Source organism: Amblyomma americanum, chromosome 2, assembly GCF_052857255.1.
Source record: "Amblyomma americanum isolate KBUSLIRL-KWMA chromosome 2, ASM5285725v1, whole genome shotgun sequence".
Taxonomy (NCBI): Eukaryota; Metazoa; Arthropoda; class Arachnida; order Ixodida; family Ixodidae; genus Amblyomma; species Amblyomma americanum.
In genome coordinates, this window is record NC_135498.1 from 100312642 (window position 1) to 100339541 (window position 26900).

General features: G+C 47.1%; 1 protein-coding gene across 1 annotated transcript; it reads right to left on the reverse strand.

Annotated features, from left to right (window-relative positions):
• Positions 1–17608: 17608 nt before the first annotated feature.
• LOC144119934 (organic cation/carnitine transporter 2-like) lies at positions 17609–22836 on the reverse strand. The gene is made up of 2 exons (XM_077652435.1): positions 21687–22836; positions 17609–18309 (listed from the first exon to the last, which is right to left on the reverse strand). The coding sequence occupies exons 1-2, from the start codon at positions 22834–22836 to the stop codon at positions 17609–17611; spliced, it is 1851 nt and encodes a 616-aa protein (XP_077508561.1).
• Positions 22837–26900: the final 4064 nt, after the last annotated feature.

The following is a 26900-nucleotide window of genomic DNA, read 5'->3' on the forward strand; positions in this document are numbered from 1 at the left end:
GCACTTCGCGTCACATAAAACAATACCCACTTCCTTTTGCGACGAGAGAAGGCGTAGAAAGACAGATGCAGCAGATGGAGCGGCTTGGAAAAGCGGAGGTGTTTCGCTTTTCACGTCGCCCGTCCGTCCAGCAAGCGCCCGCAACACTGGAACCTTCACTTCGGCGTTTCAACTCTCGGTCCCGCTCCGCTAGAGAAATGTCGCTCAAAACAGGAGCAAGGGGCATTTTCAGATATTTTGATGATTTTCTCGTTTTTACCAACTCACAGGATATGTCCAATCAGGCTAGCATGTTCAGTATCCTTCATATGTTTTCCGAATGCCTTCATCCACTAATCCTGACGCATGAAGAGGCTGTGAACGAATTCATCAGATTTCTTGATCTGGGCATTTATTTTTCTGCTGACCATGTTTGTTGGGCTTATGAACCGCGAAGAAACAAACCTGTCCTTCCTTTTGATGCAGCCCACTCAAAACTAGTCAAACGGGAAATTGTAAAATCTTGCTTTTGCAGTGCTCTTACGAAATCATACGAGCATCGACTGGATTATGCGTTTTCTAGCCAGGTGACCCGGTTGAGCGGCTCTGGCTACCCTTGTTCACTCTTGTTATCGGTTGCCGAGAACATGCTCAAAGAAAGCAGGTAAGTAGTGCCGGACACCGTTGGGACTGACACAAATTGGAAGAAAAATGCGGCGGTACTACCGTACATGCACACCGTCGCCCACCAGCTCAAAAAAATAGGGAAAAGAGCAGGTGTGCATGTGGTGTTTTCCGCACCAGAGAAGCTGTCGAAACTGTGCAAGAGGGTAAATTCCACCATTACTGGCAGCGATTCCTGCACTGTTAGGCACAGGCAACCTTTTGTAGAGTGCGCAAAAAACGTAGTGTACTCTATACCTTTGCCCTGCGGCCGAGCCTACGTTGGCCAAATTGGCAGATGTCTAAACGAGAGGCTCATGTAACACAGCAATAGTGTCGTCGGGGCATCCCGTCATCCAAGGCATACACTGCCGTGATTTCCAACAGTGTAAAGAACGTGGTCCTTTTTTGGGAAAAACAACAGTTCTTCATAAGTATGTCAGCAAAACTGCCAGGGAGATAGCAGAGGCTGGTGAGATTGCAGAAAAAGGAGAATATTGTGTCAGCACCCCTTCGGTGTTGTTAAGTGATAAAGAACGTCGGGTCTTAGGAATTTCCAACTAGGGTATCATAGTTTTTGTTCTTGTTTGCGTCCTGACTTTTTGGTTTTAGCTTTATGTTGTCTTCCTTGTACCTGTGATGATGTGTTTCCTTTGCGGGTTGGCGCTGCTACCAGTCTCACATGACTTTCCTTTTCGTTGCTGCGCTTGCCCGCTGTATGGTATATGCAGTCGCTGTGCGCAGCAATAAACGTTGTTGAAGTCGGCGCTTTGTGGTGTCTCCCCTCAAGTTCGTGTTTGTCTTTGCGCTGTGAATGTAAGCATGAAGTACCAACTCGCCCAGCAACTGATTTTAAACTGAGTTTGAAGCTTTCTGACATAAGATGTGTTTAGGAGGTGTCCTGATGGCCACACACACTTCCAAAGGTATACTCGTGAGGTTTGTCCACTGTCCGTGTTTGAAATGACTTGCTTGACCGCAGCAGCATGCATGGCCGGTTTGTGCCATGGGGGCCAGCAGCTGGTGGCTGAGGCCAGACAGATCAGATCACAAGGGAAGAAGCATGCAGAAGAAATCTTGGAAGCCAGACCGCGAACTGGAAAAGAAGTAATCTCACGCTAAAATGGTAGTGCGATAGCGGTCCATGCAGAAAGCGGCACATAATGGTGTGCAGCGTGACCTTAAAGCGTTGCCTTTACACTTACAGCGATAGCTAGAGGGACCACTGATACTTGTCGAAGTTCAAGACAGCACGTCGTTGGATGAATTGTTTGTTCATAGTTAAGAACAAAACGGCGCAAAAAAGGTTCGGGCGAGACAGCGAACCTTTGTGTTATTTTATAACCAGGTCTTTGTTGAGCGCGCAAGGGTCTTTGCATTCGGGTCTTGGTTGCACCCTCCGGTATTTTCTTGGCTGGAATTGATCGCAGTTTCGCGTGCATCCTGGAGAGCCGTGATGCGCAAGTGCGAGGAGCAGTGACGTCACAAAGGTGAATGAAAGCCCTGTGCCGAAGGTGGTAATCGAACCAGAGCCTTAGGCGTTTGAGGTGGAGACGCCTCCACTCCGCCATGACAGCTCGATGTTTAACCTTGAATAAGCGTGCAAAATAAATAAGCGCAAGGTATCCGATATAAGAAAGTTTAAAATGGAGAGAATCGAGCATCCTCTAAAGAATGGAGGTAGCCTAAAAGCGATGAAGAGGAAACTAGGCATAGGGAAAAACCAGATGTATGCGTTAAGAGACAAGGAGGGCAATATCATTAGCACTATGAATAAGATAGTTAAAGTAGCCTAAGTAGTCGTATGGAGTGGAGCGCATATATCGGGTTCAAGAGGAAGAAATGGGCTTGAGCAGGGCATCTAATGCGACGCAAGATAACCGCTGGTCTTTTGGATAATGGAGTGGATTCCAAGAGAAAGCAAGCGTCGCAGGGGCGGCAGAAAGTTAGGTGGGCGGATGAGATTAGGAAGTTTGCAGGCATAGGGTGGGCGCAGCTAGCAAAGGACAGGGCTAACTGGAGAGACATGGGAAAGGCCTTTGCCCTGCAGTTGGTGTAGTCAGGCTGCTGCTGCTGCTGCTGCTGCTGCTGCTGCTGCTGCTGCTGCTGCTGCTGCTGCTGCTGATGATGATGATGATGATGATGATGATGATGATGATGATGATGATGATGATGATGATGATGATGAGTGAATGCGCGCCTTTCATATATTAACTCTACCGAACCAGATGTCGCCGCGCTTACGCTACAGATATCCTGGCCTAGCTGGGCTAGGCCATCATGAAGATTTCTTTAGATACGTGGGCGATTATTTGGCTTTTTTTAGATATCATCTTTATAGGGCGCATTCACACCTTTCCTTCTGGGATGTTTTATCGAATTTAAAGTGTGCATTCACCATTCACTGCCTGGTCCGTTTCTTCCTTGCGCAGTTTCCTTTTTACGGCTTTGAAGCGTGCGGGCGTGCATGAAAACATGAATTCCCAATCGTGACAGTGTTACAGTATAAGACAGAGGTTAGATTGGGCTAAATAAAAAAAAATTGCCCTGTTAGGAACGGTGTAAAGCAAAACAAATCACAGATTACGCCATCATTGCACCCCCCCCCCCCCCCCATACACTGGGCGATGTGGGGGAGCCTGAAAGCAGTCCCAATTGCCTCGCCATATCAAAAGCTGGCCAAAAAAACTTTGGATGTTTTACATAAAAGAATTTGACCCCTTTAAACTCGTCGAAATCCAAAACCTCTTCCGTTGTTTTTTAACGAGGGAAGTTCCCACATTGGCGCCCAACATGGGCATCATATGATGGGACTTAAATGTTGTAAGGGCAGGTTCATAATCCAACGGCTCGCTCAGAGATAACGCGGGGACTAAAAAACAAAAACGCTTTTTGGTCGAAGAGAAAAAGAAAATACGTGAAAAACAGGAAAATTAGGATTCTATAGCACCCTGCAGTAGAAGCTCGGAGAGCGCATAATTTAACGGTCAGCCAATTTCGCTACGCTGAAGACCCCCGCCCACTTCACATTGACTTTTATCAGCTGTTCACACTCTGCCGGCGCACCACAGGGCGCAGTCTTGACCTTCGGACACAGGTAGAACCAACATATAATCCCGAGCACTGCTCCTGCGATGCGGGCCTCGGCGCCCGGCGCCTGCAGATGGCGCTCACCGCGACTTGGCAAAGGGAAATTAACATCAGCGTTAGACACGAGCCAGGGAAGACGGCACCAAAGCATAATGGAAAACATTGCATGAACCGTCACAGAAATCAAAATACACCAGAGATCTTTAAAAATGCCTTATGAAAAATAAATAGAGTTTTAGTTAAAAAAAAAAACAGGAGGAGGAGTCCAAGATAAGTAAAACAGCTACATTAAACTACTGAAGTCCGACACGCCACCGCGCTGGCTCAGGAGGAGTGCTCGACCGTTGACTTAATAGATGCAGGTTCGATCCCGGCCGCGGCGGTCGCATTTCGATAGAGACAAAATGTTAAAGGGGTAGAGACACCAAATTCCAAGTATGTACAAAGACTTTCATACGTATCCTCGGTATGTGAGCATCAGAGAAGCCATGTATTAAACTTAAATGTCTAGAATATATTTTAATCTCATTTTAAAGTTTGTGAAAAATACTCGCTCTTGTAAGTCCGACCCATCGCTAGTGAATCAACGTGACTTAAGGACGGCGAAGAAAATATATCAGGTATTTGTTACGTCACTGCACAGTTTTCTGACGTGGGGGAAATTTTTGCGGTTTTGCGGCCTAGCAGCCTTGCTCTCGAATCTTCCTTTTCCTAAACGCTCACGACTGCGGTAACGGCGGCTTACAACCAACGAGTCAACGCATGCTGCTGTAGGGAGCCCGGCAGTCACGCACTGTTGCTTGCGTTTTAGTTTACGCGCTGAGTGAACTTCTAGGCTCACCAATCGCCATGTCACCGGTCTCGTGCGTTGTTGACTTTTGCCTCAGCAAGTCCGGCACCAAAGCGGAGTTGCATAAATTTCCTCGGGAGGCCGCGCAGAAACAAGCCTGCTTAGGTTTTGTGCGCGCATCTGGGGACTCCGAGCAACTATACAGCGTTATATTCTCGCTACACTTTGAGAACAGCAGTTACGAATGCAACCCGGCATACCTCGCTGGCTTCGGTATTCGAGCAAAACTTTTCCTGAGCCCTGGCGCCATGCCAACGTTGTTCTACAACCTCGCAGAAGCGCAGCGTCTTCTCGCTGCGGAGAGCTGACAGAGCGGACCAAAAGCGCCAAAGCGTCAGGTGTGTATCGCATGCTTTCTCAATGATGTCTGTAAGCGTACATGTTCGTGGTGCAACGTCAGCTTGTGCAAAATTTTTGCGCAGTGCGTCGTCGATGGTGTCAGCGGGCTTCTTGACTCCTGTGAGTACGCGGGCTTAGACGAGACTCCAGACTTGAAGTCTTGGAGCTCAGATTGGCATGATCTGGTTTACTTGGGTTTTCTCATGGTGCCGGAGATTAATGTTTTGGTTGGCTCCTTATCTAGATCACAGTAGCCCCGAAAACGTACAAAAAGGTTGCGAAATAAATGGTATAGAAACCTGGTGTGAACGCCGCGACTTTATTAGAGCTTCGTATGAAGATGGCCTCGTTGTTTCTACCTCTGCCCAACCACCGGATTCCGCTATTGCTGTGCGCGGAATGCCGCCGCAAGCGCTACGGTTAAATAAAATTGACTGCCCTCGAGCCCAAAAATCAAAATTTTTCCTCTCTCCCTCTCTCTCCCAGGAGTATTTTGGTAATACAGGTACCAGGTGATGACAAGGAGTTTAGCACTGCAATGCATCCATGCAGCAGAGATTGCTCCTGAATTTCCAGCCATTGTTACTGAGCTACTGTATGGTTAGTCTCCAGCACTTCTAAGTGGGCGCAATAGGTATGACCGATTGAGATTAATTGTGATAGAAAGAGTGGTTCCAGAGCTTAGTTTTGAAAGCGCAGTGCCTAAGGGCAAAAGAAATGAGCCAGAAACCCGGACAGCATCTGCCTTCTCAGTCTCGGACAGCACAATACAGGGACGCCTTGGAGCGCTGCTGGGAGTGGCTTGGCGTACTATGAAGCATGTTAGTCGTGCAGCGCTACTTTAATTTTGTGCACTTCATAGACTAATTGTTCACTACCAAAGTACAGAGTTGGACGCTATGTCTGTGCGATGCACTTCAGTATAGAGCTAGGAGGTTTGTGCTCATTGTATTTTAAACACACCAATTGCCGTGCCTGCAGTTTTCTTCCTTGTTGACTTCTACCTTAGCAAGACAGGCATATAAGCATCTTTGTACAAGTTTGCAGAAACGAACAACAGTGTTGTTGGAATGCCAGCATTAGGTGCTCAATGTGAAACTTAAAATGATGCTGTACAAGACGCGAAATGCAGAGTAAAATTTGGGGTGAGGAATGGTCTTAGAAATCAGGTAAAAACGTTATGTCATTTAAGGCATTCAGGTTTCAATAAAAACAGCCTTGACTCAAAATGGAAGGAAAGCAATACAAAACTGGTTTGGGGTCAACTCAAACAGAAGTAAAGAACTTAAAACAGAGGCAGAAAGGAAGGCTGTGGGCTTGGGTAGGAAATAGAAAAGAAAAATTGTGAAAGAATCATTCCACGATAATTCAGGATGCTGAACCCTACTGTTTCAAACGGCAATCCCGGCTGCACAAAGATAACTAATTAAGGAAATTAGGGGTAATTTAAGAAACCAAATGGTCTATCTTCATGGAATGTGGCAGTAGTCATCCAGAATTAATACATGTACAGGCTTCAGAAGTAATGAAAGTAATGTGAAACGTTCATCATTGACATTATCCAGGGACAGTTGCAAGATTGTCGTCTTAAAAGCAGTGCAATGACCTAGTGATACAAGATCAGGATTCAGGTTTGGGATAGCTTAAACAATAGCAAGATTTGTACTTGAAATAAAAGTTGCACAGACTGATTGGCTTAGAATAAAAAAATACAAAGGATAGCGGCATCCACTATCACCCTCTTTCAGTGAAGGTCCTCGGAAACCATCGATTCATGCACTGTTTTCTTGTACATGTCAAATCTTGTGATACATAAGTTCTGGGACAAGCAATTGACAAATAGCCTGTATGAATGTCTACCATACGTTTGTCATGGCTTATCTGTTTAAATGCCTGTTTATATACTCGGAAGGCTTGTCATTAATTTCCATGCACAATTTTGTTCATTTTATTTTGATTTTAGCAATTTCCTATGGTCAAGCTGCACCGCTTCTCACAGTGCCAGAAACACCTGCATCTACCAAGTCTGATGCACAGGTTCAGTGAACACCCCCAGCGGCATGGAAATCTATGGAGGTGGCATTCATGCCTAAAACGAAAAGTGTTTGTGTGCAAAAAGGGCATGCAGCACAGGAACCTGCTACGTGTGTAAAGGAGTACTTGTCACGTTTTTCAAGAATAAGAAAGAAACATAATGTAATGTATGCATTGCGATTTTGAGAGTAGGTGGTGTTTATCTCTGTAACAGCAGCACTAATTATACATTATTTTGCCAATACATGTGATTTTCTAGCGTAACATTCTTTGTGTTCTAGGAAAGAGTACTAATGATATTGTCATTAGCCCCGCTGCTGACCCGAAATACATAGATTCGATGTGGGCCTAAGTGGTCGCATTTCGGTAAAGGTGAAATGCTGGAGGCTCATGTACTGTGCGATGTCGGTGCACATTAAACAAACCCAGATGGCAGAAATTTTCTGGAGTCCTCCACTACGACGTTGCTTATAGCCTGAATCGTTTTGGGACGTAAAGATCCATAAACCAAACCAGCAAGCACACTAGCGTGAGGTCTTGTTTGGAATCCTTTACCAATTATGTAAATTGTTTTTTGAGCAGCACTCGTCTCTGAGAGAAGCGTCAAGGTGGTTTATTGTTGTTGGGAAGCCAGACATAAGCTTCTTTTAAAGTAGCTGTAAGCGAGCTTGTTGTTGAGTTGTTCATTACCAGGGAGCAGCCTCAGCAATAAATGTTCAGTGTTTTGCTCAGCAGTTGGAAACCATTGTATTGTGCCTAAAGAAAGAGAAATCATATGCTTCTCTGGTGTAAACTTACCAGTATGCAGACAATAGGCTGCTTTCTTTGCACTGAACAGTCGAGGTACACCAATGTAATGCATCTCTGATAAGAGACACACGCACTGCTCATCTGTGGTACAACTCTCCCTTTCTGGCCAATTATTTTGACAACGTTTGCAACTGCACATTGCCCTTAATTGTCCTCCAAATTGCAGAATCTCAGACAGACATCAAAGTTGCCGATATTATGCTGCAAGAGGACACAGCTCCGAGGTGTTCGTCGCCAAACTATGATGGTTTATCTGCAACATTCGAAGAGAATCATCATGACAGCACTTACCAAACAAGTTTGGACACCTCAGCAGCGTAAGTGTATAAATAAGCAAGACCGAGGCACACATATAAAAGCTAAGCAGGATGTAGGTAAATCCGTTATTGGCAAAATTTGCTTCATCAGAACCTGCGCGTAACATCAACACGCAAATATTTTTTGTAGTAGCACCTGACGGTGGTCGTTCATTAGGAATTATGGTAGGTGTACATTGAGCATATTGTTTCATTATATGCATGACAATACTTAACTGCCGGCAGGCCTTCCTCTGAACCATCACCACCTCGGAGGTTCATTGTTTATGAGGACTGCTTGCTGCCATCGCCCTACACAGTCTTCACTGAAGGTGTGTGTCTCCCTTATCCATTGCAGTGGTTGCAGTAATCTTTTTTCAGGTGATCACAGTAATATGATAAATATGCTGTTTTATATCTTCCTGCCATCATTAATTGTTTAATCTTGCCCTGTTTGTTTTTTTGGGTCATCGGCTCTCTTGTTGTGGTGACAGCATGTCCAAATATGCGCAGCACTAAGTGGTATAGCTAATATCCAACCAACACAGAGGCGGATAGGACATGGCAACGTGCTTCTGGCCGCTGCCATTTTGTTGACAATATGCAGCTCAACGCAGTCCCTGCGACTCGTGGAGAATGCCGGCATCTTCTCCTTTTCAAAGCGCACATACGACAGAATCCAAAAGGACATCTTGTTCTCAGCGCTGTATAAGGTTTGCAAGTTTAATTTAGAAATGCCTTGATTACTGCTACTGTAAATGTGGACATTATATATTCTTTCTTTAAATATGTTTTCAAGCACTATGTGCTGAAAATTTAGTATGTCAGTGTGACATCATTTAGATTCTGCTAATTTTCTTGCTGCTATGAATGTATTATTCACACCGCTGTACCATTTTTTTTTCTTCTGGAGTTAGTGTTTTAGCTGGAGTACTGTTATGTGTACAGTCATGACCACAACTTGCTTTGATTATTTAACTTCTTTTACTACATAAGAATTATATGGCACCTAATAGATATTCATGAGGATGCCTCTTGTCCTACAAAATGCAGCGCAAACCTTCCATTGTTTCATTTATCTCATTCTTCGAGGTTTTTTGTTCGTATTCACACACATCGATAATGTCCTCGTCGTTAGTTCCTCTCCCACTGAGCATCTCCGTCATCTGCGCCTCGTCTTTGAATGTTTTGCCGACTGCGGACTGAATCAACACTGACAAATGTGTGTTTGGCGTTTCATCCTTGGCATTCCTGGGACATCTCGTCGACGCCCACAGTATCCAACCTCTTCCCGACAAGGTCAAGGGAGACGCGGACTTCCCCAACCCAGACTCACTATGTCAGATCCAGAGTTTCCTTGGAATCGTCAGCTACTACAGATGTTTCATTCCTGGACGGGCTGTCGTTGTGCAACATCTCAAAAGATTACTTTAGATGGCCAACCCAAACGCACATGCTTTCTCCTGGATTGAGGCTGTCAATGCTGCTTTCATTGCTTTCAAGGAGCGTCTCGCCTTCACCAACCTTCTAGTTCACCTGCCACGCAACGCACCCACGAGCGTCACGGTCAGTTTCAGGTTCCGCTGTTGACGGGGTCCCGCAGCAATTTCTTAAGAATGAGTGGTGCCCACTCGGTTTTTTCACGAAGAAGCTCTCGACTTCAGAGCAGAAGGACAGTGCTCTTCGGCAGTGAGCTGATCGTAGCATACATCACTGTGAAACACTTCCGTTTCTTCATGGAAGGCCGACATTTTGTGATCTTCACAGACCACAGACCACTCACGAGCGCTTTCTCTTCATCCGAGACCACCTACTCGCCCACGGAAACTCGACATTTGGCCTTACTGTTGGAGCTTTCACCGACATCCGGCACATCAAGGGCGCCCATAACATTTCTGGCGATACCCTCAGCCACGTATGTTGCTTGCAAACACATTCTTTTACCCAGCAAGTCTTGGCCCGTTATCAACGGCAGGATGAAGACCTTAAAGCAGTTTGTTCATCATCCTCGCACCTGCGTCCTGTACATTGTACTGATCCTGGAGTCGACCTTATTTGCGACCTGAACCCTGTCACTGGACACGCATGCCCTTATATAGGTACCTGTGCTTCTACGCCCCACCATTTTAAGCGATGTTCAACGCCTTTCTCATCTCGGTATCCGTGCCTCTCAGCGTATTGTTGCGGAGCATTTCGTGTCACCTGGCCTCAACGCCGACGTTCGCATCTGGGCTCTGGCATGCCTTGTTGCCCGCCAGCTATGCCCAATGTATCGTCACAATATGACCCCTCTAGGAAGTTTGCAGCCTGCGGACTCCCATATTGCTGTTATTCACATCGATCTGGTCGGACCATTAGCATCACCACACGTTTGCCGTTATATACTAACCATAATTCACTGTTCTACTCGCTGGCTGGAAGCCAGTCTTATACCGGACATCACTGTGGAAACGGTTACCTCCGCGCTCATTTCCACGTGGATTGCCCGTTTCGTAGTTTCGGCGTGCCAGGGGAGATCATCACCGGCCGAGGCCGCCATTTCGAGTCTGCACTCGTCGCCAGTTTGACCCAGCTTCTCGGCATCACCCTCCTAAAAACTACAGCTTGCCGTCCGCAAGCCAAGAGTTCGGTCAGGAGGTTACATGCAGCCGAAGGCATTGCCACTTCCTTGCCTGTTGTTTTTGTAGATCTCAGTACGGCCATCAAGGGAGATCTCGGACGTGCCCTTTCTCATCTCGTCTATGGCGCATTGTTGTGTCTACCAGCTGATTTCGTGTGCCCGCCTGCTCAAAGCGTTGTCTGTCCCGTCCTGGCATGCATTATATTGAACGTCTAACCATTCTCCTGTCCCGTATCACCGCACGTCCGACACGTGCTCACCAGTGCAAGCTGGCGTTTGTCCACCGTGATTTCAGAGACAGCGCCTATATTTTTTTATGCCTGGATTGCGCTTGCCGTCTGCTTCAGGCACTCTATACTGGACCGCATCTCGTCGTGGCGCGGGGTGACGAAACACCGTGTGTCATCAGTTATGACACAGTCATCTCCGTCAACCACATAAAGCTTGCCCACGTTAACAACACCGTGCTTCCTTAATCAGCTTTCACTTCTCTTTCCACTTGTTCTCAACAAGACATCTCCCTACCCTCTTTAACCCAGCCGGAAGACTTTGCTGGGACAATTCAGTCTCCTGAGGGGGAGGCCTTGTGGTGGCATGGTAGCGCCATGCGCTGTGAGGTGAAGAGGTAAAAGAAGAGACACAGCGGCTGGAATAAACCAGTTCGGCTGCAGCTGTTGTGGAACCAAAACCTTCTACTGCAGCATAGCAGCCAGCCACACTGGATCACTGCTGTGGGGAAGACAACTGCGAAGTGCAAGGGACGCTTGCAGACCTAACATTTAGCTTGAAGTGTTGTTGGACGTTTCAGAATGTGTAGTTCGAACTTGGCCACAATTTTATCTTACTCATTGAGTGTAAGACAGCAGAATCTTGTGCTATGCTTTCGTACGTTCTATAGAGGCAGTAAAACTTCTCAGTGAAGCATGTAACTTCATCCTTTAGCTGCTGAGCCTTAGCACTCGAAGGATGAGGTGTGACTACTTATTTGCTCACGATGTTGGATGCAGGGCGAAAGTGCACGCAAGTACAACTAAAGCACAAATACTTTCTGCAGCTGAAGCTTCATAAACATTTTCTAAAAATCAAACAGCTGTAGCAGACCTAAGACACAAGAAGAATCGTAGTAGTAAAAAGTAGGAGGACCACAGAAAATAGCTTCCACTCATCATAAAGTAGGCCGGAGAAGCACGGACAGAAAAGAGGCCGTGCTGGGGTAAGGATGAAGTAGCATTTATAAACCGTAATAGTCTAAGATGCATGATACCTGCCCTCTGCATAAAAGCTGCCTTTTGCTTTCTTTCTCGTTGTAAAGTTGCTTCCACAGTAGCAGGATTTGTGACATTTTGCCCTGCTTTCTATGGGCAAATTGTTCTGTTTAATCCAAATTCCCGAAGTCTGTCATCCTTTTGGTGCGTGTTCTTGTCCTTGCTTAGTAAAGCCTCTGAACGTCCCACAGGTGTATGCTTTCCGAAGTAATGTCCGGCATGTGTGCTCATTGTACTACTGCACCAGCAGGTTCTTTTAGATGTTAGGGTGCTTGGTAAAAAGTATGTTTTGTTAACCGTTTGTAATGCAGCTTAGCCCTCCAAATATGGACCTGGTTCCTCTGTGACGTTTTTCTTTTCTATTGTGACACGTTGAATAAGTGATATGATGGCCAAGGCATTTTTTACACAGACTCACAGGTGACTGGTGCTATGAAGCACTTCATGATGATGATGATGAATTTTAATGGCGCAAAGGCATCTAGGCCAAAGAGCGCCATGGCACATTATCGATTTCTCAAGGTGAGGTCAAGGACCCATTTTCCAAGCATTTCACCCTTTACTAGCCGAGCACCAGTCCAGGGGAAAGCTTGTACCCATTGTATCACCGGTGGGTACCCGGCGGCACTGTGGATCGAACCCCGCATCTCCCGCATGCGAGGCGGATGCTCAACCACTCGGCCCCCGCTGCGGTTGTCTATGAAGCACGTGTCGCGTGAAAGTTCTTTATATTTGTGCAGTGCAGATAGTGGATGACAAAAGAGAGGTAACACAAATAGTTTCAGTGCGGACGTTTTGGAAGAAGCAGTAATTTGTGGGAAAAGATCAAGCGAAGTAAACGGCCAAAATAACAATAAAATGAGACAAAAAATGGCCACTAGAACCAGGTCTGGAACTGTAGGCTGCAGTGTCTGCAAATGGTTATGGAAGCCTATCTTGTTTTATCTCATCATGCACGGTCAGCGAGCACTTAGATTTTACTTTTTATTTATTTGGTCTGTTCGCACCTAAAGGCTCTCTTTCATGGGTATCACGTGGGGGGTTAGTGTACAGGGCGTATCCAGATCAAGAACAGCAACAAAAATATATTGTTTACCTTCTGAAAGGCTTCTTCTGCTGTGCAAGTGCGATGATCAGTTTGCATTATGAAAGTCAAATTGATAACGCCACAAGAGCAACAATGGAGAAATTAACGAGAGAGTGGCACAGCTTTAAAAAATTGAAACGTTCTTCCAAATATCACACAGTGCCCTTCATGTCTGGCAGTTATATATTCTTCCACAGGTGGCAGGAACTCTGCAAACAACACCCATGCAGCACTGAGTAAACTGGGCTATGCATTTGACGTGACTTATTGTCGTAATGGGCCCAACTGCTCGTCGCGCATTTTAGTCTTATATAGACTAGATGATTTAGGCTGGGCTATTTTAAACGGGTATAGACAGCGCAGTGCTTGGCTTTCTTGTAGCTTGAAGGTTTTCTTTTTTTCTCCTACAGTGCTGGCCAGTGTTTGAGTATCTCTGATGATGCCCCAGTGCATAATCCTGCAGCTGTTCCAGCGAGCCTACAGTGGGATACAGCCCTGCAAAAGTTTAACACTTACCTGCTGCTCACTTCTATTGCTGGAAGGTTGGTACTGCCGCAATAGGAAGCCCCAGAATGGATGCTTAGCGTTATTTGAAAAAGGTAACACTTTTTGTTACTCAATAATGTTTTCGTAACTCACCTCTTACTATAAAACAGTTTGAATGGGTTGCCACCACACCTCCCATGCTTGATGCGCTAGCTTGCTTCAGCGGATAATTGGCCATGCGCAGGTTCTTATTTACCAGGGTATAGCTTTCGCGAGAGTTCAGGTTAAATTGACAGCATTCTTATCGATCTGCTGTGCTCTCCTGTGTGCGCAACACCTGCATAAAGGAAAAGTATCTGCCTGCTCAAGATTCCTCATACAAAGCTAAATTTTGAAATCTTTCATGGAACTGCGTTAATCTGGCGCTCCTAGTGATACTACACCCCGGTTTCTCAACTTTGGAAGTTCCTTTCACAGTCAAAGCTCCGTGATACACACAAACAGTCTCTGCTTAATCGTTCGTAATTTCTGCCAACTATTCCCACTCTTTTTTCATTTTGTTCCACCATCTGCTTAATTTTATTTAGCTTTATTTGTTGCTTCTTCAAAATTACATTCATTCAATTAGCGGAAGTGTCACCTTTCTGCTGTCCTTTTCCTTCAAATATGAGCCCACTGTATCTTGTCCAACCCTCAAGTCTTCATTACTTGCACGTATTTGCTTTGTATGAAGTGCGCTCAGCTTGTTCTTCTGTATTGCTTGTAGAAAACTACATTATTGTACTGTTGATCAGAGTAATATTTGTTTGCTTTTCCTTTCAAACGGAGGTGTGCAAATGGGAGAAAAACATGATAATGGGAGAGGGTTTGATCCTATTAAACTGGTTCGTCCGCATATCATGGATATTGAGGAAGTGCTGACATGATAATAATCAATGCTTTGCAGAAGACAAGGAACGTGGGTGTTATGCACTTCTAAGGAATTTTCAAATGTGCATGCAACTGAGGAAGTCCATTGTACAGCGATGTCTGTCATTGTACCAGCATATGCTTCGCACAAACTGGCTCGGCTAGGGGTCATTCCTTACGGATAGGAGCTAATGCAGGTATAACTGTTCTGTTATTTTACTGTTGGGTATGAAAATGTGTGTGTTCATTCATATTTATTACAAAGCAGTGGGATGTTTTATCACAGGTACAAACCCTGTTATGTGGTGTGAATTTCGGCAGTCGTATTGCTGAAGGCAGCATTTCATGAATATGTTGTAAGTGTAGCGAGGACAGCCCAAAGTATGTATATGTATATGTATACAAATTGCGCATTTGTACGAAATATCAGATCTAATAATTCAGCCTAATGTACATATATTTATTTTTTTATTTACCTCCAGTTCATTGTTCTGCTTTGCATTTTGATGTGAAATAAATAACTGTACACCTTGTTACCCTCAGTGGGCACAGTTCATTTCTGAAACTGATTTATTCCAGGTAACGAAACCCACAGTATCGCTGTGAGGGGAAAGCATTTGTCATTTCTCCTACGACACAGCTTGGCAGAACTCTGCGATTCCTCCTCACAAGGCGACGTCATATACAGCCCACAAACTGTCGTTACGGCGCGTACTTGTAACGAGTGCAAAAAATAGTCGCTGCATTATGATGATGATGCCAAAAACACACAAAAAAAACTATTAGTTTACAGAACCCTGATTCAGTTTTTCCATTAGTTGTTCAATATCAGTGGCAAGTGCCAGCAATCGAGGTGCCAGACGAGGTCTATAGACAGAATAAGAGAGTACGTTGCGATATTATGTAGGAAGCTATATTTTCACTGCTTTCAGCCTTGCTGTCAGGATTTTCAAAATTTCAACAACTGTCCTCAAACTTTAAAACATTGTTCATACGAAGGTGGCTGCATTCAAACTGTATAGCTGCAAGCGAAATGTTGGCGTAGTTAGGTTTGAAGATCAAGACAAACGTGGAGTTTAATGCAAGAGACACAAATTTCATCATTGAAACTGACACAGGAGTGGATCATGACAAACTCGCAAGTGCTTCGCATGTATGATCAAACAAGAAACATCCAGTTACTTGTGGATCTCTGGTGCGTTGACGAGGGCCGGTCTGTCTTCCAGTAGTGCCAAATATGCAAGTTGCCGTGCGTAGATGTTAAGGGACCCCCTGTACAAACATGTTGCTGCTGGTGATGCACAGCGCATACTCGGGGATGGGGACAGCTTCATCAGGGATTTCACAGCAGCGCAGACTCGAGCACGGTGTAAATGGCGCGACAGCGGCCACATTCACACCGAGGATAAACGTCGTTATTATTATTGCTACTACTGCAAAACACATACCCATGGTGGGGGATTGGCCAGGCCAGGGTTTGGTGCAGTTCCAAACAGGATAAAACTCATCCATGCTTATCTCAAGCGGTGTAAGAATGAAGTGGTTGTCGGTGTTCGCAAACGCGACGTCTTCTTCATCGTCTGTGTCGTCCTCCGATGCCTCATAATCAGTGTCCTCGCCAAAATAAAATTATTCGCCTTCTGACTCGGAGCTATTCGCCATTAATTTGCGACTTGCCCTGCTCCCGTCTCTCCGTCGTCTCCTTGTTTATGCGCACCACGTGCGTGTCAAGCAGACGACGTGCCCAATCGACGTCACGGTTTTCCGGGCCCACGTGACAGCGCATGGTCTGGTTTTGGGCGTCGCGTAGAAACCTGGCAACTACGAACCGAAACCGAAACTGGTGGGTACAAATAGTACGATTATTAATTATATAATACGATATCGTCCTAACATTGTGTACCATGCTTACAGAATCTCTACGCATTATTTACTACCGAGAAGATGTGGTCTATCTACCCCTTTAAGAGACCCGTTTGCGGTGCAATGTCAGTGCACACTATAGGGGAACCCCAGGTAGCCAAATAATCTGGAGCCCTTCACTGCGGCGCCTATAATAGCCCGAGTTGTTTCTGGACATTAAACACCATAAACGAAATAAGGCCACTTAGTTCTTTAGTGTTATTCGACTAGCACAACTCAAGAACGAAGCTGCAAACGCTACTCAAAAGGCGGCCCTTCAGCCAATGGCGTCAGTTGGACGTCATCGGACGTCGTCTGTCGGACAGCGCCATTGGCTGGAGCGCGTCCTTAGAGGAGAGTCTGTGGCTTCGTTTCCGACACAGCTTTTGAGTTACTATAAGCAAAGTGTAACTGGCAACCGGCCCCATTAACAGGGTATGCCTTAATATCAGGGTAACGCCAGTGAAAGGACTTCAGTTAGGGATCGCTAATTCGATAGACTCTGAAATTGGAGGAGAGTATTGAATTGTGGAATGGTTGCTTTAGTTTTTTTAAAGGGGTTTAACGTCCTAGAGCGACTCGGCCTATGAGAAACGGTTGCACCTTGTCGCCGCTACCGTGGTGTATATATAGAGAATAGACGAGGAGAGCATAGTTGCGGGTTTTATTTAGCTTATTGACAAACTAATTCCGCAGCTACACCAGGCTTTGCCGTAGGCTATATAAATAATGCATTAGTAATCAATAAACGTGCTCTCCCCACACCGCACTCCGGATCTCTAGCGCAAGACTGGTGGGAAGTTGGGACAGTTTCGCCATACGGTGCACTCTGCCCATCAAACAAATACCCGCATGTGAACTTTCCGCCAGTGGCGGACACAGTCGAACTTCGTTACGTGCTAGAACATATGTAGCAGAATTTTTTGGACACCATAAGAGCACGAAAATCGCTGAACGCTTCCAGTTGTCAGAGTTCTTGTGAATTGAGCGCTTTGTGGGCTACAGATCAATAAAATATCTTCCAACGATTCATTAGCAGCGTCTGGTAGTGTCCCTTGCGCAGTGCTACGCATATCCTGGGTACGAAACAATGTATATACTCTGTTAATGAGCACAGAGTCTAGAGTGAAAATGAGCTCCAAGTAAACAGTCGATGATTAAATAAAATAAAGCAGAGGATTGAGTATGCGCTCCAGAAACACAAATATGATTACTGCCACCCCCTCTCCCCCCTCCCCCACCCCAAATCTCCGCGCATCTTGTTCTTCACTTCCGGCCCTATTTGGCTGCTCTCTGAATGTCGGATTGGCCGCTCTTGGCTCGCTTGCGCTTGCTGCCTCTTCGAGCGACCCTCAGGGGAGACTGCAGCTGCCACTTTTCGGCCGCGAAGTCGTGCATCGTGTTGGCCGGCTGCAGCTCCGTCGTCTCCGGCAGCGCCAGCGCCATCACTCCGAAGAAGAGCAACAGCGCGGCCGCCACGGCGTACATCAAGCCCTTCATGTCGGCCGACTGAATCTCGTTGAGGAAGGGCGCTATGAAGCAGCCCACACACCCGCACGTGTAGCTGAATGCCAGCCCCGCCCCGCGAACCACCGTCGGGTACAGCTCGGCCGTCAGGATGAAAAGGGTGACTGCGCAGAGGTCCCACAGCAGCATCCACACCACGATCAAGGCCGCCAGGACATAGCCGGGAGCGCGAACCGTGTGCCCAATGGCCAGTGCTCCGGTCACGACGGCCATGATGATCAAGCTTAGGCTGAGCGTCCTGCGCCGCCCGGCGTACGTGATGACGATCACGTTCATGATGATCGCGGCCAGCCTGAGCAGGACCAACGCGATCTGTGCCCCGTGGTTGGAGCGCATGACTTGGCCCGTTAGGAGTTTGTAGTAGACGGCGAACCCGACGAGCCAGCACCCGAAGGCAACCAAGGACCGGTGGCGCAGGGACTGGTTCCGCACAAGTTCGGTGACGTGCACGTCTGCGATTAACATGCACGTGTTAAGAAATTACCGAGTGACGTTCGAAACAGTGGTTTTTGGTGTCCGGAGACAGCCTTCGGAGGCTTCGAAAGTGTTTACACACCTTCGGTACTCTGTACTCATCAGACGAGAATACAGTTTCCTTAAAACTGCCTTGTCTGGAGTTTATTTACTTGTCGCTTGACTTCCATTTGATCGCCATGGCATTTTTGGGCTTCAAATCGAATAAAGGTTGAAAATGTCTGAGGGGGCCCGTACGAATAGTTGTAAGGGGCTTGAAGCTTTACAGGGAACAGTTATGTTTGAAGGGTAGTAATGACACTTACAGTCTGGGACTAACTTGTAATTCCTCACCCCGCTAGTAAATTATTGCAGAGAGACACTCGAATCGATGTGGTCGACATATCGAGTATGTACGGACTTCGGGCTCCAGTTATAGTCCTTAGGAGTAGCTCAGTAAAAAAAAAACGGGGGGGGGGGGGGGGGGGAGCCGAGGAAAGGCGAGGTGGTTGCTGTTCTTTGGCTGCTGGTTAATGGAACAGGAAAACTGTCGTTGCGTAAGTGAATGAGTTGGTGTGTAGGTTAGGGACTCCAAAACAGCGGAGGGAAGGGGAGACAGTTTACAGAGGAAAAGGCACCCCCCTCCACTGCTTCAATTCAAGGACGTGGTTTATGTAATGCATGGTGTGGCAGAGCTACTTGGCTTCACAGGCAGTCAAAGATTTTCGCTAAAATAAACTGAACCAATCATGTTTCAACAGAAATCATTGAGACACGTCCAAAGTTGCTGAGCTTGATTTAGTTAAACATTACATGCAACGAAAGAACGAAACGGTAAATTCCCCATAAAAGTTCCTCCAGCCAATGGCATCGAACGAGTTTCACGATGTCGTGGTTAATCCGTGTTTAATTCCCTGCAATGGTAGCCCAAATGGGATCCAGCATGCTTTAACTGAGCATGACAGGGGATAAGATAAAAAGATTATTACCGCGATGCTATAAAACTCGATCGGCGCCATGGGCTGTGGACTCTCCTTTGGGAGGAATTTGGCGTTTCGATCTTGAAATGTTCTAAGTAGCATCAAGATGGACGTCTCTGGTTGCTTGCGGCTCTGCTGCTTGTATGCGGGGTGGTGTCGCGTGAAGGTAATACTCGCATTTGTTTAAAAAAAAGTCATCCATGGCAATGCGGATCATCACCGCCAGTTATTCTTCCTTGTTCTTTTTCAGTTGTCGCATTTTCCGCCAAATACTGTTTGACTATTGCGCCTGTGTTGTATGTAGCTTAACGGAAGCCACCAACTATAGGCACAGGGTGGTCGTCACGTGATTGTACGGGCTGTGTGAGCGGGGTGGTCACGGGGGACTGAACCGCGAGGTGCTGTTGTCACACTCGGACGTACGGAAGCTGTGGAGGGTCACGCCAGCTGCCACGTTAACGACAGACACCCGCACACTAAATGTTAACGCTATAAACAGAACGTGTGGCAGGCTACATTGCGATGTACGGTCTTTGTCAAACGCATGCGGTTAAAGGAAGCTTGCTTCTGGGCCACGCCGAGTAGCTTGTTATGCATTGACAGCGTTCGAAATCTTGTAGCTAAGGGGAACTCTAATTCTCCCCTTTCCGAAGATTAGGCCTTGCACGGATGCTGCCGGAGTTCGAAGCTTAGAAGCAAACCCCTCTGGGTTCTACATTTTACAAAGACAGTACACGCTTGCCGAGAAGTTTGTATCTAGTCGTAAATAAAGGACAGAAAATCGTTACCAAGACACCAAAAACGATGAATGACTAACGAAAGCGTTAGGTCGAGCCTTTTCATCTTGTGGTCGTATTTTTATCGCTACCTGTTGTTTTGTGAAGCTGAAGTTTCGTAGGCTATCTAAATTCTTCCCGAGTGCCTCAGCGTGGCTCGCTCTGGAAACTTGAGCCCCATAGAACAATATTTCAGTTCCTTAATCAGACTCCTCGTTATTATTTCAGTTCCTTAATCAGACTCCTCGTTATTAAAGGGCTCTGCCTCTATGATGTCCGGTAACCACCAGAGTCTAGTCGACTGATATGATCAAGCGACGCTTCAGATCACCTCTGTCGCGGGAAACCATCCTTTATCCCATCACCAAATCTGAATTTCGTTGGGCAGACCCATACGGATTCACGAGCGAGTTGATACATAACGGTTATATAAAAGGGTGGAGAAAAAAATCACACGGACACCTCATTAGCTAGAGTGTTGGCAGAGTGATAGCATTATAAGCTGTTAATGTCTTTACCAAAAATGATGTCACGTGTGGTCTCGTGACGTCACTTCCCCTAAGCCATTAGGAATTATCGATTTTGATTATGTCTCCTCCTTGTAGCCATTGGGCGCATTTGTGGCCGACGGCACGTTTTTTTCTCCGATGAGGCTTTTAATCCTACCGCATTAATACGTGAGATACATCTAATTCCAGCTCACACAATGATCTGACTCGAAGTTGTTTCTCACAAAGCGCCCGCAGTAGCTCATGGGTTATGACGCTCGGCTGCTGACCTAATAGACGTGGGTTCGATCCCGGCTGCGGTGCTCGAATTTCGATGGAGGCGAAATGCTAGAGATTCGTGCAATGTGCGATGCCAGTGCACTTCAAAGAAGCCTCGGAGGCCATAATTTTTGGAGCCCTTCACTGCGGCGTCAATCATACCCTGAGTTGCTTTGGGACGTTAAACCCTCACAAACCAGTCCGCGGTCACAACCAAGCATAGAATTGCAAATAGCTGATGCGTGAACGCTTGGCGTGCTATCGTCTCTTAATGCTGGGTTTCCTATTTCTGCGCTGTTTTTTGGAGGAAAGTTATCTCCCCTTGCATTGTGTTCCGATTTGTAGGAATGCAATATCATCGGAAAATTTGGAGGGGGAACTAAAGCTCCACCTAAGTATATGACACGATAGCGTTAACGAGTTATTGTCCATATATGTGGAATTGGTCAATCTCAACTTTACATTCATAGGTCCCTGGGAGCCGTCACATCGCTTCGTCCGCAGTGTGGTTAAGGGATGAACCACTGCCCTGCGATGGGAGGGGCTGCCACCGGTGGGGATTGTGAGACCCTAGTTGTTCTTCCCCAACAACACCTCGCGATCAAGCATTCATTTAACGGCCACCTGCCACGGTGGTCAGTTTGCACACAGTCCGGTGGGCAGGCTGTAATGACGCCACGAAGTCGAGTGACCTACGTGATCCACCTAGGTTTCATTCTCTGGCGAGAGGCCACCTGGGCCACCCTACGCCTGCGCCCACTACGCCGATGCCGGATTTTCTGGGTAACGGGGCCATTACCGCTATCGCGTTGTTATAACTGACTTCCGTGTTTTAGAAGGCAAAGACGAGCACCTTGAGGCCCCGAGAAAATGTCAGAGCTGCCGGGGTCCTGCTGCTGTTCCTGCTGCCGTTTGAGCTCGACCCTCAGCGCAGACAGGCGATGCTTGAAAGCGTCCGGGTCGGCGTTGTTGACGCGTGCCGCCCACGACAGCACGTCCTCTGCGCGTCGCATCTTCAGTACAGCCAGGAGCCAGCACGGCGACTCCTCCATCAGGTACACTCCAAGACCCAGGCCGCAGGTTGGCACCATGGACACAATCTGGACGGCCTTCCAGTCGGTGACCATGCCTAGCACGACAGCTTGATAGACGAAGGCCAGAAGCGCGCCGCCGGCTACGGCGCAGCTGCAAAAGAGGGCCCGGTGCTGCGTGTCGGTCACCTCGAACAGCACCACGGTGGACGTGACGACGACGCTGGCGGCCGCGGCGGACAGGAGGGCGCGGAGAGCGGCGAAGGCGATTAGTGTCTTGGCGAAGGCCACTCCTATGCCGGAGAACATGAGCAGGAACATCCAGATGCACAGCACGGGGCGCCTCCCGATCCTGTCAGCAGCGATCCCTGAAAACGGCAAAGCAATCACTCCTCCGAACATGTAGACAGCTATCAGGACCGTCATGATCCAATCACGCTCACAGACGATGTTCCACTCTCTGATGATCGAGGCGGCCTCTACCTCGAAGTCCCAACCGGCGTCGCAGGGAATCGTACTCCTTTCTTCAAAGCCGTATTCTTCCTCAAAAGGGAGCGGCGGCTCGTACCGAAGACACTTGTGGCGAGTCACGCCGTCAGCCTCGAGTGGCACGCTGGTGTTCCTCCATATCTCAGCTGGCACATGGGCGTACTCTGCTGGCGGCCGACACCAGTGGTCCGCAGGGAGTGCCAGGCTGTTGATCGCAGCTGCTTGCAGCACCGTAGTGAAGAAGGCCAGCGTGGTGCAGAGCAGAACGAGCCTCTGGAACCAGCCGTGGCCGAAAATGAGGATGTGGTCCAGTGGCGACGTGAGCACGGTAGAGGTGGCTGCTGTGACGGGGGCGGAGACCGTGTTGCCAGCCTCCTGCGGAGCTTTGGGGTTCTGCTGTGGCATCGGCGGAGGTGCGGAAGTACGGTGGCGGGAGCGCCGACTTTTCTTCGTCGAGTGAGGCTCCCTTTCAACGTTGGCCATATCTGCAGTGACGGGGGAGGTGGTGTGCGACGTCTGTGCCCGGTGAATAGGAACCAATTGCAATTATGGCGGCGCCTCCGTTGGGAACGGCCTTGCTCGTGAGCAGGCGCCGTTTTTTCTTCTTCTTTCTTCACTCGAGGCTTTGTGTGCGCAATAATGTCTTCTGAGCGGTATCTGAAGGCGTGAACAAACTTCACTTACCGGCACTGACATCGATTACGTGAGACATAAAATGCGAACCTAGTTAAGAATAGACTGGAAAATTAAACAAAATAGAAAAAAACATTTGATAAACCGCATTTTTTTCTAGCTGCGCAACTTTGAAATTCGTAGGTGATTCTCCTACACAACGTGTGGACAAATGTACCAATTACAACCAACAATAAAAGGTGGGGCATGCGTGATCAGCTGCCCGTGGCAGCCGGGATTCGAAAGCGTATCGCGCATACGCCGAATTAACCGGCGCACGTAGCTCCGGCGTCGATCATAAGCCCACACTAGAACAGTTTAATTCCTTCTCGGCGGCCGTCACCACAGACATAGTCAGCGTGCGCCGACCCAATCAGCAAATAACATGCGCCATAATCAGAAATTTTAGACGAACGCATCTTTCTTTGGGAAATAGTTTATCAACGCAATTTTTTTTCCTACATCGTATGACTCCGCTCTATCAATCAATATAATCCGTATATTTCGCCACGGCAGTGTTTCATTTTTTTCATTAACGTTTTTACTTTGCATCAAACCTACGCGACAGGACGTTTGTTCCTAAGAAAACGTGGCAAACAGAGAGGGAGACTAGTTCAGGTGTTGAACTGTGTTGAGGTATTACAGAGTCGCTGTGCATGAACGGGTTCTTCTTTTGGTGAGCTTCTGGTTCTGTCATTTAAGTGTTGTTGGAGCTAGAAGCATGGATTTGGAAAGGCTGGCAGTGATGGGCAGCCAGCTGGAACTGACAGACACTGATCTCAGAAAATGCGTGGAAGATCAGGAGCGCGAAGAACGGCCGTTTGCCCGGCAGACTACGGAGGATGAGCGCAAGGCTGCGAAGGAGGCTGACAAATTTCGACAGGAAAGATGATTTAGATACTTATTTTAGACGATTTGAAAGCCTTTCGAGGAATCAGAAGTGGCCGTAGGGCCGATGGTCTACAGCACTGGCTACATGCACAAGTGGGGAAGCACTGAGTGTTTACGGGCGGTGGCCACCGGGTGATGTAGCCGATTATTCCAAGGTAAAAACAGCACTTTTGAAGCGATTTCGGTTCACCGCGTATGGCTTTCGGGAGAAATTCAACTCTGCAAACCGGAAGAACGGCGAAGACGCAGCTCAGTTCTCAGCGCGTCTTCGCCACTACTTTGACCGCTGGATCGAGCTTTAAGGTACCAAGACTGAGTTTCAGGAACTCAGGGAGCTCTGGATTAAGGAAAGGTTCCTACATGGCTGTCGTTCCAACATGGCGCTTTACCTGAAGGAAAGAAAGGCGAAATCGTTGGGAGAGATGCTGTATCTCGCTGACCAGTTTTGAGAAGCGCAAGGCAGTCTGAATCTCTCCAGATCGAAGAAGGCCAACCTAGACGATGCCGAGAGGCCCGAATCTGACGAGAAAAGAGTACATCAACGAGCAGCGCCATATTGTTACCTTTGCAACCACATTGGGCATCAGGCGTCACACTGCCGCACCCACACCAGTAACAATCACAACCTTACTTGCTATAAGTGTGGGCAAAGGGGGCACAAGGCACATGCGTGCCGCTCAGCGGTAAATGATAGGCCACAGGCAGCGTCCGTGAACTCACTGGCCAAGAGCCCAAATGAGGAGATCATTCGTGATGGCTACGTGGAGCTCAAAAATGGAAACAGAATTCCCGTTGTGAACGCAGTCATGATGACGCGACCAATGTTTCTCGCCGAAAGACTCGCGGTGGCGGCCGGAACATTGGAGGGCAAGGGATGTCGGTATTACGGGATACCGGATGCAATACGGCGATCGTGAGAAGAAAGCTAATCCACGATGGCCAGATCGCAGGCGAGAAGAGGGCCGTTTATTCATTTACTGGAGCAGCTCTCGTTTATTCATTTACTGGAGCAGCTCTCGTTTATTCATTTACTGGAGCAGTCTCCTGAGGAGGAGGCCTTGTGGTGGCATGTTAGCGCCGTGCGCTGTGAGGTGAAAAGCTAAAAGAAGAGACACGCAGCGGCTGGAATAAACCAGTTTGGCGGCAGCTGTTGTGGAACCAATACCTTCTACTGCAGCATAGCATCCAGCCACACTGGATCAGTGCTGTGGAGAAGAGAACTGCGAAGTGCAAGGGACGCTTGCAGACCTAACATTTAGCTTGAAGTGTTGCTGTACGTTTCAGACTATGTAGTTTGAACTTGACCAGAATATTATCTTACTCATTCAGTGTAAGACAGCAGAATTTTCTGCTATGCTTTCGTAAGTTCTATACAAGCAGTAAAACTGCTCACTGAGGCACGTAACTTCATCCTTTAGCTGTTCAGCCTTAGTACTCGAAGGATGAGGTGTGAATATTTGCACACGAGGTTGGATGCAGGGCCAAAGTAGACGCAAGTACAACTACAGCACAAATACTTCCTGCAGCTGAAGCTTCAGAAACATTTTCTAAAATTCAAACAGCTGTAGCAGACCTAAGAGACAAGAAAAATCGTAGCAGTAAAAAGTAGGAGGACCACAGAAAATAGCTTCCACTCATCATAAAGTAGGTCCGAGTAGCACGGCCAGAAAAGAGGCCGTGTTGGGGTCAGGATTAAGTAGCATTTATAAACCGTAATTGTCTAAGATGCATGATGCCTGCCCTCTAAAAAAAAAGCTGTCTTTTGCTTTCTTTCTCGTTGTAAAGTTGCTTCCACAGTCGCAGGCTTAGTGACATTTTGCCCTGTTTTCTATGGGCAAATTGTTCTGTCCAATCAAAATTCCCGAAGTCTGTCATCCTTTTGGTGCGTGTTCTTGTCCTTGCTTAATAAAGCCTCTGAACGTCCCACAGGTGTATGCTTTCCGAAGTAATGTCCTGCATGTGTGCTCATTGTACTATTGCATCAGCAGGTTCTTTTAAATGCTAGGGTGTTGGGTAAAAAGTATAGTTTTTAACCGTTTGTAATGCAGCATAGCCCTCCAAATATGGACCTGGTTCCTGTGTGACGTTTTTTTTTTTGTATTGTAACACGTTGAATAAGTGATCTGATGGCCAAGGCCATTTTTACACAGACTCACAGGTGACTAGTGCTATGAAGCACTTGATGATGGTGATGATGAATTTTTATGTTGCAAGGGCATCTGAGGCCAAAGAACGCCATGGCACATTATCGATTTTTCAAGGTGGGGTCAAAGACCCATTTTCCAAGAATTTGACCCTAAATAAGCCTAGCACCAGACCACGGGAAAACTTGTACCCATTGTATCACCGGTGGGTACCCGGCGGCACTGTGGATCGAACCCCGCACCTCCCGCATGCGAGGCGAATGCTCAACCACTCGGCCACCGCTGCTGTTGTCTATGAAGCACGTGTCGTGTGAAAGTTCTTTATATTTGTGCAGTGCAGATAGTGGATGACAAAAGAGAGGTAACACAAATAGTTTCAGGTGCAGATGTTTTGGAAAAAGCAGTAATTTGTGGGAAAATACTAAGCAAGCAAACGACCGTATTAACAATAAAATGAAACAAAAAAGGCAACAAGAACCAGGTGTGGAACTATAGGCTGCAGTGTTTGCAAATCGTTAGGGAAGCCCATCTTGCTTCATCTCACCATGCAAGGTCGGCAAGCACTTAGATTTTAATTTTTATTTATTTGGTCAGTTCGCACCTAAAGGCTCTCTTTCATGGGTATCACGTGGGGGCGTACGTTGTTGGGCTAGTCGGTCAATCATAGTAAATACAAGGAGGGGGTACTGCGCACAAAAAGACAAGGACAAGAAGATAACACAACAGGCGCAGACTCGCGACTAACTTTATTGACAACACGACACTCCTTAAATAGTTTCAAACTGTCACATCACACACATATGGAAACCAGAAACTTGTCTTCATTCTGATACAGTTTCA